Source organism: Peromyscus californicus, unplaced genomic scaffold (genome assembly GCF_007827085.1).
Source record: "Peromyscus californicus insignis strain IS unplaced genomic scaffold, ASM782708v3 Scaffold_3__1_contigs__length_106647218, whole genome shotgun sequence".
Classification (NCBI taxonomy): Eukaryota; Metazoa; Chordata; class Mammalia; order Rodentia; family Cricetidae; genus Peromyscus; species Peromyscus californicus.
Genome location: NW_026294551.1, coordinates 105,787,920 through 105,803,251, shown reverse-complemented (window position 1 = coordinate 105,803,251; position 15,332 = coordinate 105,787,920). Strand labels below are relative to the sequence as shown.

General features: G+C 44.2%; 1 protein-coding gene across 6 annotated transcripts in view; it reads left to right on the top strand.

Annotated features, from left to right (window-relative positions):
* The window catches only part of Pdxdc1 (pyridoxal dependent decarboxylase domain containing 1), a 59,066-nt gene that overhangs the window by 42,753 nt on the left and 981 nt on the right, over positions 1-15,332 (top strand). For 4 of the 6 annotated variants that reach the window (XM_052759572.1, XM_052759573.1, XM_052759569.1 and 1 more), the window contains 10 exons: positions 1,657-1,720; positions 4,059-4,147; positions 5,759-5,864; positions 9,474-9,645; positions 10,193-10,311; positions 10,580-10,701; positions 11,561-11,653; positions 11,739-11,835; positions 12,959-13,063; positions 13,445-15,076. In XM_052759572.1, the coding sequence (XP_052615532.1) occupies positions 1,657-1,720; positions 4,059-4,147; positions 5,759-5,864; positions 9,474-9,645; positions 10,193-10,311; positions 10,580-10,701; positions 11,561-11,653; positions 11,739-11,835; positions 12,959-13,063; positions 13,445-13,701 (1,224 nt within the window). In that variant the 3' untranslated portion in view covers positions 13,702-15,076. The other 2 variants (XM_052759574.1, XM_052759575.1) reach the window with 2 other exon arrangements.

Genomic DNA, 15,332 nt, shown 5'->3' with positions numbered 1-15,332 from the left:
ACTCATGCTCCCAGTCCAAGCAACTTAGGTTACATTTACAGCTGCTACTTTGTTGTTGTCATTTGTTTTTTTGAGACAGGGTCTCTCTGTGTAGCCTTGACTGGAACTTGCTCTGTAGACCAGCCTGGCTGCAAACTCAGGGATCTGTCTGCCTCTGCCTCCTGAGTGTGCCACTATGTCCAGTCCTCACAGATGCTTCTTCTGTTTACTCTTTCTGGATTCATTTTGTTTTGAGCCCAGAAATGGTTTTAACTTTTTAGATATAATTTGGCTTAATATAACACTTCAGAATTTATAATTAGATAACTTCAGTATTAGTTCAGTCTGTTATATTGGTAGAACCTTGCATTTTTTTTTTTTTATATAACTACACACTGACACTGAGATCAAGGTTCAAAGGAAGAAGAAAACAGTGATCATATGTATATACATGCACACACGTTATGAACTGGATCACTCTGCCTTACCTCAAAAGATGGGGAGATTGTTTTGCCAACTTTTTAGTTCCTTTTTCCTTGTGGAACTCCCCATTCTACTTAAACAATAAGTCCTTATTTTCTTAAACAGCATTAGTAATTTTATTTTATTTATGTGAGTTCCAGGCCAGCTAGCATTACGTAGTGAGAGAGCCTGTCTGTGAGTTAGCACTTCCTGTTGTAGTTCTACTAAGTGACTTTATCAGCCACAGTATAATTCAAAACACATGATTCATGACTACACTGATAGTTTTTTTTTTTTTTGTTTCGTTTTGTTTTGTTTTGTTTTTTGATTTTTCGAGACAGGGTTTCTCTGTGTAGCTTTGCGCCTTTCCTGGAACTCACTTGGTAGCCCAGGCTGGCCTCGAACTCACAGAGATCCGCCTGGCTCTGCCTCCCGAGTGCTGGGATTAAAGGCGTGCGCCACCACTGCCCGGCTTAGATTACAACTGTTAAGTGCTGAAAAAAAAAAGCATCTCTAGAGTGTCCCCCAACAGAAACACTGTTGCTATTGCTGGTTGGTATGTACCATAGTTGTGTGGTAAACCTGATCGTCGGCTTATGTGGAGAGGGAAGTACATCATGACATTGTAATGCAGTGAGCATTGTCATCAGTTAGGAAACAGGTTGAGTTACTTGTCTGACAGTTCACCGGTATATTTTAGGCTGCAGGTATGTACATTGCCAGAAGGACTTGAGTCTTGTTCTAAGAGCTGATGCCTTTTTATAAAAAGTTCCTGATTTAGGCTGGAGAGATGGCTCTGCAGTTAGGAACACTTTGCTGCTCTTGCAGAGGACCCAGATTTGATTCTCAGCACCTACATAGTGGCTCACAACAGTCTGTAATTCTAGTTCCAGGGGATCCAGTATCCTATTCTGGCCTCTGGGGGTACCAGGCACACACTTGGTTCACATACACACATGCAAGCAAAACATCCTACGCATTTTTCTTTAAATTTAAATGCATTTTGCTAGTTTGCATGGTTTTATAGGGTTTATTGGGTCAAGAGAGTAAGGAATCATCATTTTCATTTCATTTCAGGCCACTTACAACCTTTGAGCTTTTTAAAATGTCTGTGTACAAGCAGCATATCTGCCTGTTTATCCAAAGATACTGTCTCATCCTGTTGATGTTTGACCCTATCCTCAGTGTGGTAACAGCACACTTCACTTTTTGCAGGTGGAAGATGAGCTCAGTTCTCCAGTAGTAGTGTTCAGATTTTTCCAGGAATTACCAGGCTCAGGTAGGTGATTTAAAAAAAAAAAAAAAAAAAAAAAAAGGTTTATATCTGTGTTTAAGGCTTTAAATTTAATATTATATAACCAAATAGGTAGTCCATATGTTTTTATTGCTAAAATCTTCAGTCATTTTAGAAAAGTATTACAGTTTCCACAAGCATGTTAGTGTTAAACCGAGGACTCCCAAATACCATCACATAGCTTGTGCTGAGTACACAGTGCTTAGCAGACTGGTTGTCAGCTTACAAACTTTGTTTTGGTTTGTTCTCAGAATTCTTTTTAAGGAGAGTGACTTTTTTGTTTGTTTGTTTGGTTGGTTCTTTTGAGACAGAATTTCTCTGTATAGCCCTGGCTGTCCTGGAACTCACTCTGTAGATCAAGCTGCCCTCAAACTCACAGAGATCCTCCTGCCTCTGCCTCCAGAGGGCTGGGATTAAAGGTGGGACCACCTGTCGAGAGTGACTTTTTTTAAAATGGAAATAAAGAATTGTATTTCTGGGGATATTTTTGGAGTTACATAATGAGGAAAAAGTGTGGGACATTAAACTTCTTATTCTCCTGTTAGATTCTTAGCCTCTACTTCTCAAGCATTTTGATTAAGGAGGATAAGTCAAAGACTCAGCCAGTCTGTCTCTGTCTCCCTTTCATCCTCTCACTCTCTCCCCTCCCCAACCCCACCCCACCCCCTTCTCCTCTGGCTGGCCTGGAACTTGCTATATAAACTAATTTTAGCCTCAAATTCACAATAATCCGCCTGCCTGTGCCTCCTGAGTGCTGGGATCAAGATTTTCTTTTAACCTGGTGAAGTAATACACACCTATAATCCCAACACTGGAGAGACAGAGGCAGAGGATTTCTGAATTTGAGATCAAGTTCTAGAACAGCCAGGGCTACACAGAGAATCCCAGTCTATAGATAGATAGATAGATAGATAGATAGATAGATAGATAGATAGATAGATAGAAAGATAGAAAGATAGAAAGATAGAAAGAACAGCCAGGGCTACACAGAGAATCCCAGTCTATAAATAAATAGATAGATAGATAGATAGATAGATAGATAGATAGATAGATAGATAGATAGATAAATCTCTATTTTTAAAGAATGGATCATATTGAGGATATAGCAATTCCTAGCATACATAAGGCACTAGGTTTAATCCCCAATACTTCAAGGGGAAAAAAGTGACCAGCATGCCACCAACCTAGTCCAACGCACATTAGTTTTCATCTAGACAACCACAGCACCTACTCATCACTGACATTCCCACATTTGTAGACAGTCCCTTTCAGGCAACTCTGCATGGCAGTAAGTGAGCTTCACCTCAGCCCCTGCCCTGCTCATAGCCATCAGCATCTCTCTTTTTCAGCTGACTCGAGTCCAGGGCTTTACACCATTCCTAGGACACCCTGCTCCTGTCTTGCATGTGGCTGTGGCACTGCTGTTCTTTCTGCTTCAAATATATTTCCCTTCATTCCTTTTCTTTTTTTCTTGTTTGAAACAAGATCTCACTCTGTAGACCAAGCTGACTTTAAACTTGTAGCAGTCCGTCTGCTTACTCAATACTATCTCCACTAAATGCCCACCTTCCTGTCTGCATGGGCTCCATCACCCTCCGTCAGAGCCCCACTTTTTTCAATGGCTTTGGCTTGATGCATAGTGATTTTTTTGTTCTCTTTATTGTCCATTTACATTTCTTTGGTTTCCTTTTGGAATTCCTTGAAAGCAACCTTTTGGTTTTTTTGAGACAGGATTCCTCTGTGTACCTCTGGCTGTCCAAAAACTCGCTCTGTAGACCAGACTGGCCTCAAACTCACAGAGATCCACCTGCCTCTGCCTCCCCAGTGCCAGGATTGAAGGCGTGTGCCACCACTGCCTTCTGGCCTTAGCTTTACCAAAGGCTGAGATTATAGATGTGTACCACCAGGCTGGTGTTGAAAGCAAATTTTTTTAAAAAGGAAAATTAAGAATCCTATTCTAAGCTGGGTGGTGGTAGCGCAAGTCTTTAGACCCAGCGCTCAGAGGCAGAACTCACTCCGTGAGTTCAAGGCCAGCCTGGTCTACAGAGCAAATTCCAGGACATCAGGGTTATACAGTGAAACCCTGTCTTAAGAAACCAGAGAGAGGAGAGGAGGGGGAGAATCTTATTCTAAAAATCTATTGAGAAGTTACTTAGTTCATCAGAAAGGTATAGGACATTAACCTCTCAGACATTTTGGTTTCATTAATATGTGATGCTGTTCTCTAAGGATTCACATTGGCATCTACATGAAATGAGATTGAGTTGTAGTGTTTATTATGGCCTTGTTTCTGGGAATGAATCCCTTCTGTGTTTGGCCTCAGATCCAGCGTTTAAAGCTGTCCCTGTATCCAACGTAGCACCTGCAGCTGTTGGCCGGGAGAGACACTCCTGTGATGCACTGAACCGCTGGGTAAAGATGACTGCTGTCTACTTTTTCTTCTTTACGTCTGGAGCAGTGTCACCTGGCTTCACCCCTGCTGTGTAACGTGGTCATGTGTGGTTAGTCATAGCCACAGGAAGGAGCTTCATGCAGAGACACCAGGCTTGTTCTGTTTTGAATCAGATAAGCACTTCCCACACTGTCACCTCTGGCAAGCCCCTCACTTTCCTTCTGTGACCATTTCCTGATCGATGTCTAAGGCTAAAACAGTATGTAAAGCTGAACTTCAGTACCTCTGCTTTGGGCAACAAGAGTGTGCCTAAAGCTGAGCGTGGTGGTGCACATCTTTAATCCCAGCATTTGGGAGGCAGAGGCAGGTGGATCTCTGAGTTCGAGGCCAGCCTGGTCTACAGAGTAAGTTCCAGGACAGCCAGGGCTACATAGTGAGACCCTGTCTCAAAGAAACAAGACAAACAAACAAAGTGCATCGGAAGGTACAGTTGTCCCCAAGGACCTATGGCAGCCAGGCGAAGTGGGCCAGCATTCTGCTCTAGCAGCTTTTTGAACACTTAACATGTAGTACCCTAGAGTTTAGACTTCACGTGTTCTCAGTAGGGTAAAAATGTTATCTTAGTTAAGTGTTTATTGCTGTGAAGAGACACCATGACTATGGCAACTCTTATAAGAAAAACATTTAATTGAGGTGGCAGCTTACAGTTTCAGAGATTTAGTCCATTATCATCATGGTGGGGAGCACGGCAGCTGGGAGTATGGCGGCATGCAGGCAGACATGGTTCAAATCTTCAGCATCCATGTAAAAAAAAATAGTCAGGCACGGCAGCATACCTACAATCGAGCACTAGAGAGGCAGACAGGTGGTTCAGGGGTTCACTGGCCAGACAGTATAAACAAATCATTATGCTATAGTTTCAGTGAGGAGAGGCCCTGTCTCAAAAAGTAAGATGGAGAATGACTGAGGAAGAGCCCAGCATTGATCTCTGGCCTCCACATACCCATGCTCACACACAAATGTGTGCCTGCATACAGACAAAGAGAATAGGTTCCTAAATTTTTTTTTTTTTTTTTTTTTGGTTTTTCAAGGCAGGGTTTCTTCGTGTAGTTTTGATGCCTGTCCTGGATCTCGCTCTGTAGACCAGGCTGGCCTCGAACTCACAGAGATCCGCCTGGCTCTGCCTCCCAAGTGCTGGGATTAAAGGCGTGCGCCACCACTGCCCGGCTAGGTTCCTAAATTGTATAGAATGCATTGTTACAAAATAGAGAAAAGACCCTGGGAAATACACCAGATATCAATGGTCAGTGTTAAGATAGTATGTTGTTAGTCATTTTTATTTCATATTTTTGTTTTAACTGTAGTGCATGTTTTTCTAAAGTAAATTTGTATTTGGAATAACATAAAATGAACTGTTCATTGGAAAAGGTGAGGTGGAGGGGCAAAGTCCCCTGGACAAGGTCTGTTCATAGCACTGGAAACAGGAAATTGCTGTGAAATATTGAAAGATACCCTGAAGAATAAGAGAAACTAGCTGCAGAAGCCGTTTGAGTCTGGGTGAGGTTGTGAGGGTGGCTGTGAGGATATTTAAGTCCCCTATTGCAGGAATGTTCTCGTCCTTTTCCCTGCAGCTAGGAGAACAACTGAAACAGTTAGTGCCTGTGTGTGGCCTCACTGTCATGGACTTGGAGGGAGATGGCACATGTGTGAGGTTCAGCCCTTTGATGACAGCGGCAGGTAAGGCAATTTCAACTTTGCCCCTGTGGCTAGGGCAAAAAGAGTCCATTGTGCCTGCTGATGACCAGCAAGTCAGATGACTGGGTCTCCCTTGTGCCCTGCTCTCCTGTAGTTTGCAGCATCTCCCTTTGAAGTAGCTTTTCTTTGGGGCTAAATTTATGTCAACATAACTTCTCAGTAATAGAGTGAGACATCTGGAGCCACTCAGTTCTGTGTGTTGATGTCCTTTGACTCTAGGTTTTCTATTTGGGTTACTTCTCATGCCCAAGTGCATATCTGAGTGACTTGTGCAGCTTTAAAACCTTTCAGCACTTAGAGACTGTGGCAGCACACACAAGACCTGCACAGGTTCAAGGCAGACAGGGTCCCACACTGAGAAGGGAAGAGGACAGTGGAGGGGGGGACCCTGTCCCCTGTTTCCTGTCCCCTGTCCCCCATTTCCTATCCCCTCAACAAAGAAGCTGTCTGCAGTTAGCTGACAAGGGAAAGTGCCAGGGAGTAGCTAGCCAACACAAACGAACTCAGTGGCATTTTTGTGGAATTTTTTGTTTCCTTCTGCTTTGTTTGGCTTTTTTTTTTCTTTTTTTTTTTTATTATTGTTGTTTTGTTTGTTTTAATTTCAAGTTTTGGGTGGAGGGGGAGTTGTGTTTCTTGTTTGTTTGGTTTTTTTCCCTCGCATTTTTGGTTTGTTGAGAGAACATACAATTGTGTAGGTAGCAGATGAAAGGAGCTGGGAGGAATTGGGAGAGAGGAAAACATGATAAAATATATAAAATGTTTTCAGTAAGAAAGAGCTCCTTCCACCCCAAACAAGCCTTTCAGCAGCTTGTCTCAAAAAAAAAGAAAGAAAGAAAGAAAAAGAAAAAGAAAAGAAAAAAAGAAATGTATAAGGCAAATTGTAGGAAAGGGACACAGTTTCCATATCTTCTGGCATGCCACCCTCCAAGATCCTCCATGTAGTCAACCCTCCAGAAGTTCTCCATTCACACTGGGGATGGGAATGGGAATCCCCAGTTGCCTTAGGGACTCTAATAGAGTAGGGCCACCCTTTTAGACATGGCAGAAAGCAGTGCAGTTGAAGTCTGTGAAGTTAAAACTAAAGATGGGATGTGCCCTCTCGGTCACTAATAAAACAACAGCTGGGCAGGAGAAAGAAGCTCTTTGTTCTGTTTTGTGTCAGTACCTGTAGGCTCACAGGAATGCACTAAAATGCTACTGCTAGAAAAGACTGTGAATGTCTTCTCCACAAAGAAACAGTTGACTGTTTGGAGACATAGACAGGCTTTTCTCAGATGGGATCATTACAGATATGCATGTGTCAACATAGCCCACAGTACCCTGTAAATATGTAGGGTTTTCATATGTTCCTTTTCTTTGGAGACAGGGTCTCACTTTGTACCTTTGACAGGCCTAAAACATTCACTCTGTAGACTATGTTGGCTTTGAACTCACAGAGATCTGCCTGCCTCTGCTTTCTAAATGCTGGAATTAAAGGTGTGCACCCATATACCTGGCTGTATTTCTTATTTTTAAATTTTTTATTTATTTGGTGTATGTGTATGTGTGTGCACATGCTACATGTGCTCTACATTTACACATATGGAAATTAAAGGACAGTTTTTGGATGTCAATTTCCTCTTACAATATAAGTTCTAGGGATCAAACTCGGTTGTCATACATGTCAGCAAGTACCTTTACTCACAGTACCATTTCACCAACCCTTATTTTATTTTAGAAACAGGGTCTTGCTCTGTAACCCAGGCTGACCTTAAACACCTGATCCTCCTGCCTCAGTCTCCTAAGTACTGGGATTACATGCATAAGCCACAACACATTCCCCTGCCCCTTTGATTTTCCAAGACAGACTTTCTCTGTGTAGCCCTGGCTGTCCTGGAATTTGATCTGTAGACCAGGCTGGCCTAGAACTCAGAGATCCACCTGCCTTGCACCCCAAGTGCTGAATGGTTATGCTTTTTATAATAAAACTTAAGACAATTTAAGAAAGTTTTTGGTGGTTTTTCATGAGATGCTCAACATTTTTGCAAAGGTATTTTCTCAAGCTCACCAAAATAAGAAAATTTGCCCTGTAAAGAAAAGGCCATTTTGGAACTTGATGATGGCCTCAACTCTAGCCCTGAAGACAGTGCTGGAGGTTGGCAGAGAACACCCAAGCAGCACCTGTGAACCCAAAGAAGGAGGGATGGTAGACTGCCAAGACTCCCTCACCTCTGAATAACTCAGTGTATCTCATGTGGTCTGGTATTGTCTCTCTGCCCTCTTCCTGGTGTCCCAGATACAAACCCACCAAAACATTCTCTTCCATTAATATTTGCATATAAAACAAAAACAAAAACCTGCCTTTTTGTTTTAGCCCATGACAGGATATGTGTAACCTGCGTTAGGCCTTCTGTGAGAAAATGGCTTATAGGTAGAGAGCTCCACTGTGCATTAAATCTACAAAGCAGCTGTGTCTCCTGGAGCAGCAGCCATTGAATTGTTATGTATTCATTCATTATTTATGTTTATTGTGTGGAAAGGGCACATGCATGTGGAAGTCAGAGGACCCATGGGACTTGATTCTCTCCTACTACCCATGTGGGTCCTGGGATCAAGCTTAGGTTGCCAGGCTTGGTGGCAAGCAACTTTACCACTGAGCCCTGTCAGCCTGATTTTTAAAAATTTGTTTATGTGTGTGGTGTACGTGTGTTTGCATGTGGAAGCCAGAGGTTGGCATCAGATGCCTCTTATCTCTGTCTACTTTCTATTTTTAGGACAGAGTCTTTTGTTTAAACCTGGAGCTCACTGAGCTGGCCAGTGAGCCCAGGGATCCTCTAGTCTCCACTTCCCCAGTGCTGTGATCATAGCTGTGTACCATGAAGCCACTTTTTTGTGTTATGGTCCATGGGGATCCAAACCCAGGTCCTCATGCTTGTACAAGAGAACTGTTGCCCGAGCCCCAAGTGTGTTAGGTTTTGCTACCTGATCCTTCTATAGTTACATGGAACAACTTTAAAAAAATTTTTTAGAGCCGGGCGATGGTGGCGCACGCCTTTAATCCCAGCACTCGGGAGGCAGAGCCAGGCGGATCTCTGTGAGTTCGAGTCCAGCCTAATCTACCAAGTGAGATTCAGGACAGGCTCCAAAGCTACACAGAGAAACCCTGTCTCGAAAAAAAAAAAAAAATTAAGGTCAGGTATAGTAGCTTATGCCCATAATCCCAACACTTTGGAAGTTATGGCAGGATGACTGCCAGGAGTTAAAGGCCAGCCTCAACTACAGGATGAGTCCATGTCTCAAAAAAAAAAAAAAAAGCTAGGTGGTGGTGGCTGCATCGGCAGTGGCACATGCCTTTAATCCTAGTACTCAGGAGGCAGAGGCAGGCGGATCTCTGAGTTCAAGGCCAGCCTGGTTTGGTCTACAGACTGAGTTCCAGGACAGTCAGGTGCTACACAGAGAAATCCTTTCTCAAAAAAAAAAATTTCAGCTACTACTGAGGGCTTTTGACCTTTGACCTTGTTAGTAGTAAAGAGTCTCCCCTTCATGTACCCCCCTACCCCACCACCAAGTCCTTCTTTAAGTCTTTCTCGAACATTCTGTGGGTGTTTTCAGTGTTAGGAACTCGAGGAGAAGATGTGGATCAACTCATCACCTGCATCCAAAGCAAACTGCCAGTCCTGACCTGTACACTACAGCTCCGAGAAGAGTTCAGGCAGGAGGTAGAGGGGACAGCAGGCCTCCTATATGTTGATGACCCCAACTGGCCTGGAATCGGGGTTGTCAGGTAATGATTTGACTTGTTTCATGATGTGAAGGACTACTTTGTCAAAGACAAGTAGGTCCTGATGCTTACATACCCAGGTGAAGTTAGAGTATATTTGCTAAGAACTCACTGAGATGTTCTGGAGTATTTAGAAAGGTCTATAAAATATGTAGTCAGATAGTTTGGCCCACCAATGGGCTCAGTGAGTCAGGGGTCACTGTGTGCTATCTGCTTGTGCAAATTCACAAGTGCCCAGGGCAGACACATAGTGGACAAATGGTTACTCTGTGGAATATACAGAGCTTTACAGGGTAAGCCTGGTTCCCAGGGAGAGAGCTGTACTGGCCTCACAGTCTTCTGGGCTACCTTCCTTTCCTCTCATTTTCCCTTTTTCCTTGTAAATAAAAGACCCCCAGACTCTCGTTTTCCTGGAGCACAACCTGAGGCTTAGATGTTATTAAAAGATTACTTCACATCTCTGCTCATCTCTGGGAGTTTCTACTGTACCCACAGTCCTGTCTGAAGAGATGCTCAATCTTAGATGTGTTTCTGTGCTGTGGTGTTTTAGGTATGAGCATGCTAATGATGATAACAGCAGTTTGAAATCTGATCCAGAGGGTGAGGAAATACACACTGGACTTCTGAAAAAGTTAAATGAACTGGAATCTGACCTCATATTTAAAATGGGTAAGAACTACTTGCCTAAGTCACTGTGAACTTTAAGAAGACCATGTCAAACGGGCTTAAGGAAGATGCTTTTCGTTGCCACAGAGGGGAGAGCTCTGGGTTAGGACCAACTGGAGGTTAAGTGTCTCCCAGAGTAAGGTCTCCCTCCCTCTGCAGCTCTCCAGCCTTCCTTTCCTTTGTTAGAGGCATCTTCCTCATAGTTAGGACAGACCTGGCTTCCCACTGTCCTGAGGACATGGGAGCCAGCCTTGCCTGTTTCTTCCCCCAGGCCCTGAGTACAAAAGCATGAAGAGCTGCATTTACATTGGCCTGGCAAGTGATGATGTGGATATTTCTGAACTAGTAGAGACCATTGCAGTCACAGCCCGGGAAATTGAGGAAAACTCAAGGGTCTGTAAGATGAATTAGTGTTTCATGTCTTTTCTTACTTTTGCAATACAACACTGGGGAATGTCTGTTCATTTCATTCTTTGCCAAATGTTGCTTTCCTGAGAGCTAGGTCTTTATGCCAGGCATGAGGAATACTAAGTGGCCTGGACACAGTTGCTGCCCCCAGTGACCTCACCAGGCAGTGTTGGGGAAGAGCCATGTACACCAAGCTGTGCAGCAAATGCTGTGGCTTAGGGCAGCTGAGCTTTTGGGGGCGTGCTCACATCCGCAGTGCACTGAGGTGAGACTTCCTAAAAGGAGCTGAGTCCTAAGGACAAACAACACAGGTGCTCCTGATAAGGGCCATGCCACCAGAAACAGACCTTCCTCTGTTGGTCAGGTAGCATGGAAGACCAGGGTACAAGGCTAGTGGTCAGACTCAACCCATCCTTGCCTGAGAGCAGACAGAAACACGTGCTGCAGTTTACTTTGGGGTAGGGAGGGGATGAAGAGGTTTTAAAAAAAGCCAAGGAGCTGGCTGTGTTCACTGTTGGTTTTTCCCAGTCTTAGCTGTTAATTCTGACTTTCTCTCAACATTAAACAGTGCTTGCTTTTCATTGATAAAACATTCAGAATGGAACTTGTTATTTCTCCTCTTTAGCAGATGAGGCCAGGCAACAAGTTCTGTCTGCTTGGATCTGCATGAGCTTTCATCTTCTTCTGTTTAATTTTCTATTTAGCTTTTGCTCAGGTATTTCAGTGCAGAATTCCATCTACTGACATACTTGTGGGAAAATGTCACCAATGCTGTTGATTGTGTAAGAAGTTCCAGGCCCTGGGCAAGAAGCTTAGACAAATAGTATCTTCCTTGGTTTTGCAGCTTCTAGAGAACATGACAGAAGTCGTTCGGAAGGGAATTCAGGAGGCTCAGGTTCAACTGCAGAAGGCAAATGAGGAGCGGCTTCTGGAAGAGGTAGGTGACTGTTGGAGTCTGCCAGGCTGGCATCCCAGCAGAGCAGGCTCAGCAGGTCATCCTGAACAAAGATTATGTTTTACAGGGAGTGTTGCGGCAGATCCCTGTGGTAGGGTCCGTGCTGAATTGGTTTTCTCCAGTCCAAGCTTCACAAAAGGGAAGAAGTTTTAACTTAACAGCAGGTAGGACTTCCAACTGGCCTGTGCCTAGATCTGTTATTTCAAAGTTTTTTTTTTTTTTTTTTTTTTTTTGGTTTTTCGAGACAGGGTTTCTCTGTGTAGCTTTGCGCCTTTCCTGGAACTCACTTGGTAGCCCAGGCTGGCCTCGAACTCACAGAGATCCGCCGGCCTCTGCCTCCCGAGTGCTGGGATTAAAGGCGTGCGCCACCACCGCCCGGCTATTTCAAAGTTTTGACCAGTTGCCTTTCCCTCCTAGAACCTGTCATGCTTTTTTACCTCCCCGATTCTCTGCCAGGAATCTGAAGTGAGGCAGTCTGCCCCTACTGCCATATCATCTCCCCCAGCCTCTGCTGAAACCGTCAGAAAGCAAGCAGCCACTCTACAGCATGCACATTGTCTTCCTTGGAACAAGGACATGCCTATCCAACTGGCCCTCATCTGGGGACAATGCAGTGTGGACACTGGCATAAGGACTATTGTTTCCCACAGTAGTCCTGAGTATTTTGTGCAGGATAGGGCTCCTTCTGAAAGGGGAACCTAAAGATTGTAGCACACAGTATTTATTTTAAACCAGTGACTGGCAGTCAACTGTTGGCAACTTGCTGGGAGATGCTAACAGCTGTGACTCCTTTCCTGTCCTACCAAAGAAATACTCTCAAAACTTGATGTTTCTTCCTTTGTTCCTTCTCCAGAAAATAATAGCTAGATTCTCAAGATAGCAAAAGATCATAAGAGTTTCCTGATGTGGTGGCAGAAGGATATCATCTTAGCATCTAGGAGGCTGAAGCTGAAGGATCAGGGTTTTATGAGACTGTCTCAAAACACCACAAACAAGGAACGTTTTATCTGTCAGACCTCAGCCTTTAACAGGAGCATCTGCTCATTGCTAAAGTGCATTTTGCAGCTGGGTATGGGTCCCGGCACACTGCATACACTGATGGAGCGTTCCCAGGAGCAAGGAGCTTGTAGAGAGATGTGAGCAACTGCAGGGTAGTTTTGCTCCAGTTCAGTCCATGGGAAGCTAAATAGTGGCTCTATGCTGATTAAGATACAAAGCCAGTTGAGGGCAAGTGACATCTCAGGATGGCTATGTCAGGAGCTCCTGCCACTTTTTTTTTCCTGACAGGTTCTCTGGAGTCCACAGAACACACATATGTCTACAAAGTACAAGGTACAGGAGTGACGCCACCTCCTACACCCTCAGGCACTCGAAGCAAACAGCGACTTCCAGGTGGGTTAAACCTCTCCACAGTTCACCTTCATTAACAGAAGAAAACCACTTCTATTTGTTGTTCCTTATGTTCCTTTCTTTAATCCAAAACTCCATTCCCTTCACTGAAACAACCGTTCAGGCACCTGAGATTTAGCTCCATGGCACTCCTAAGGCAAGCATTGCTTTAACAAAGGCACTTCCCTCCCGCTAGGGGCACCACAGAAGCACTGGCCTGGGGAGCAGTACAGTGTCACAATGCTCTTTAGTTCCCGCTTCACCTCTAAGACGCAAGCCAGAATTCCAGCATTCCTGCCAAATCAGTGACCATGCAGGACCACGGCACCTTTGTTACAAGATGTCCCCCCACCAGCCTCAGCATAGTTCATCTTGTCTCTCTAGGCCAGAAACCTTTTAAAAGGTCCCTGAGAGGCTCGGATGCTGTGAGTGAGACCAGCTCAGTCAGCCACATTGAAGACCTCGAAAAGGTGGAACAGCTGTCCGGTGGGCCCGAGCACAGCAACCTAGAGGCCCACTGCCCTGAGCAGGCCCCAAGTGTTCCTGCCCCCATGGCCAGACAGACTGAGGCCCTGCAGAACAAGGCCCAGCATCCGGAAGATGACCACCCTCAGGTAGAGGGACTGGAGCGCTTAAGATAAAGCTCAGTAATACTGGGCTTGAGCCTGCATTGACTCTTGTTTCAGGAAAGATGAAGTTTTATTGAAAATGTGAACTGTGCCACATGCTAATATGATAGAAATTTCTGCCATTTGTGCTAAATTGGGAGTTTTGCACAGATAATGGTGGAAAACCAGGCTTTCTGGGGGGTGGGGGGCAATTACTTTATGTGTAAGTTGAGCAACCACCAATTGACTATTTTGGCCTGCCCAACCTAGGCATACCTGAAAGGTATGTACCATAACCTTCCTGTACCATAAACACTTTGTGCTGAGAGAACATGTAGATTTCAAGCACCTTCCACTTGAAACACTGTTCTCTCTTCTCTCTCTGAACCTAAGCGTGATTAGGCTGCATACAGTGACTCTCTGGGTTCTTCTCCATGCTTCTGTCTACTAGGTCTGTAGTTCAGTCAAGTTGTCGTAGATGCCTGCCTCACTGGTTGGCATCAGGAAATGGGTTTCAGTAGGACCCGAGTGAGAGTATCAGAACCCTCTGCTGCCTTTCCTGAAGCCTGTGCACACATGAGCTGTGGCACTAGGACTGTCCCCTGCTGCACCTTTTCTCCTTTACACATTCTTTGTAAACAGAGTTAAGGACTCATCTGTTAATAGTAACTAACTATAAGCTCTCTTCCTGACCATATTTAAGTCTATTTTTAAACACTGGTGATGCTTTTAAGTTGGTGCCCAGTGTGCCCTGTGCTTGTGTCAGTTCAGGACAGAAAGCCCTCTGGAGGCCGCCATGAAGAGCCCAGTGTCGTCTGCTGTGCAGCACGGTGAAGGCTGCAGCAAGCAAGCCTTCGACCTGCTTTTCATGAGGTGGCTGCAGCTTCTCTTGTCCTCACCCTGGGCCCAACTCAGGAAAGAACCAGAGAGGTTGCCTCTCTCGGGCTAACAAGCCAGAGCTTGCTGCCTAATTCTCATCCATTTGTATTTCCCAAGTACTGCATCACCTGCAGTGCCCTAAGATGCCCCACCCCGTGCCTTTTTAGTCCCTAAAAGTCAAACAATGGAAGATGCTAAGATGGTGGGCCTGTGGACTGTAGTGTTGGAAGCCTTAGTTATACCACTTTAAGCCTATAATTACACTGATTTGATGTGATTTTTGACAGTTGCCACTTGTCAAGATGCAATCTTTCCATTTTTTTGGTGCAAATGATTAAATATAGTCTTCCCTGTTCATTTGATGCAATGAAGTATAGCAGGTGACATGGGGAGGGGTAAATTATCACCTTGAACTGATTGATTTTTCAATGTTTTTATACATTTGGAATTGTTACCTGGTTTTGCTGCAACAGAATTTTACCTTGAGACACTATCTGATGTTGGCTTAAATAAAGGCTCTTGAAATTGCTACCTGTGAACTCGGTATAAATCTTACTTTTCATCAGATAACATAAACGTTCTTAAAAAAATAACTTCCATAACCCTAATTGGGCATCTTAGTAGCATCATATGTATTGAATTTGGCCTCCCAGGACCTTGTCTCTGAGGAAGGTAATAAGCTCAACTGTTTCTTTCCAAACAGATAGGAAGTTTCTTTTCTTTTCTTTTCTTTTTTTTTTTTGGTTTGTTTGTTTTTCAAGACAGGGTTTCTCTGTGTAGCCCTG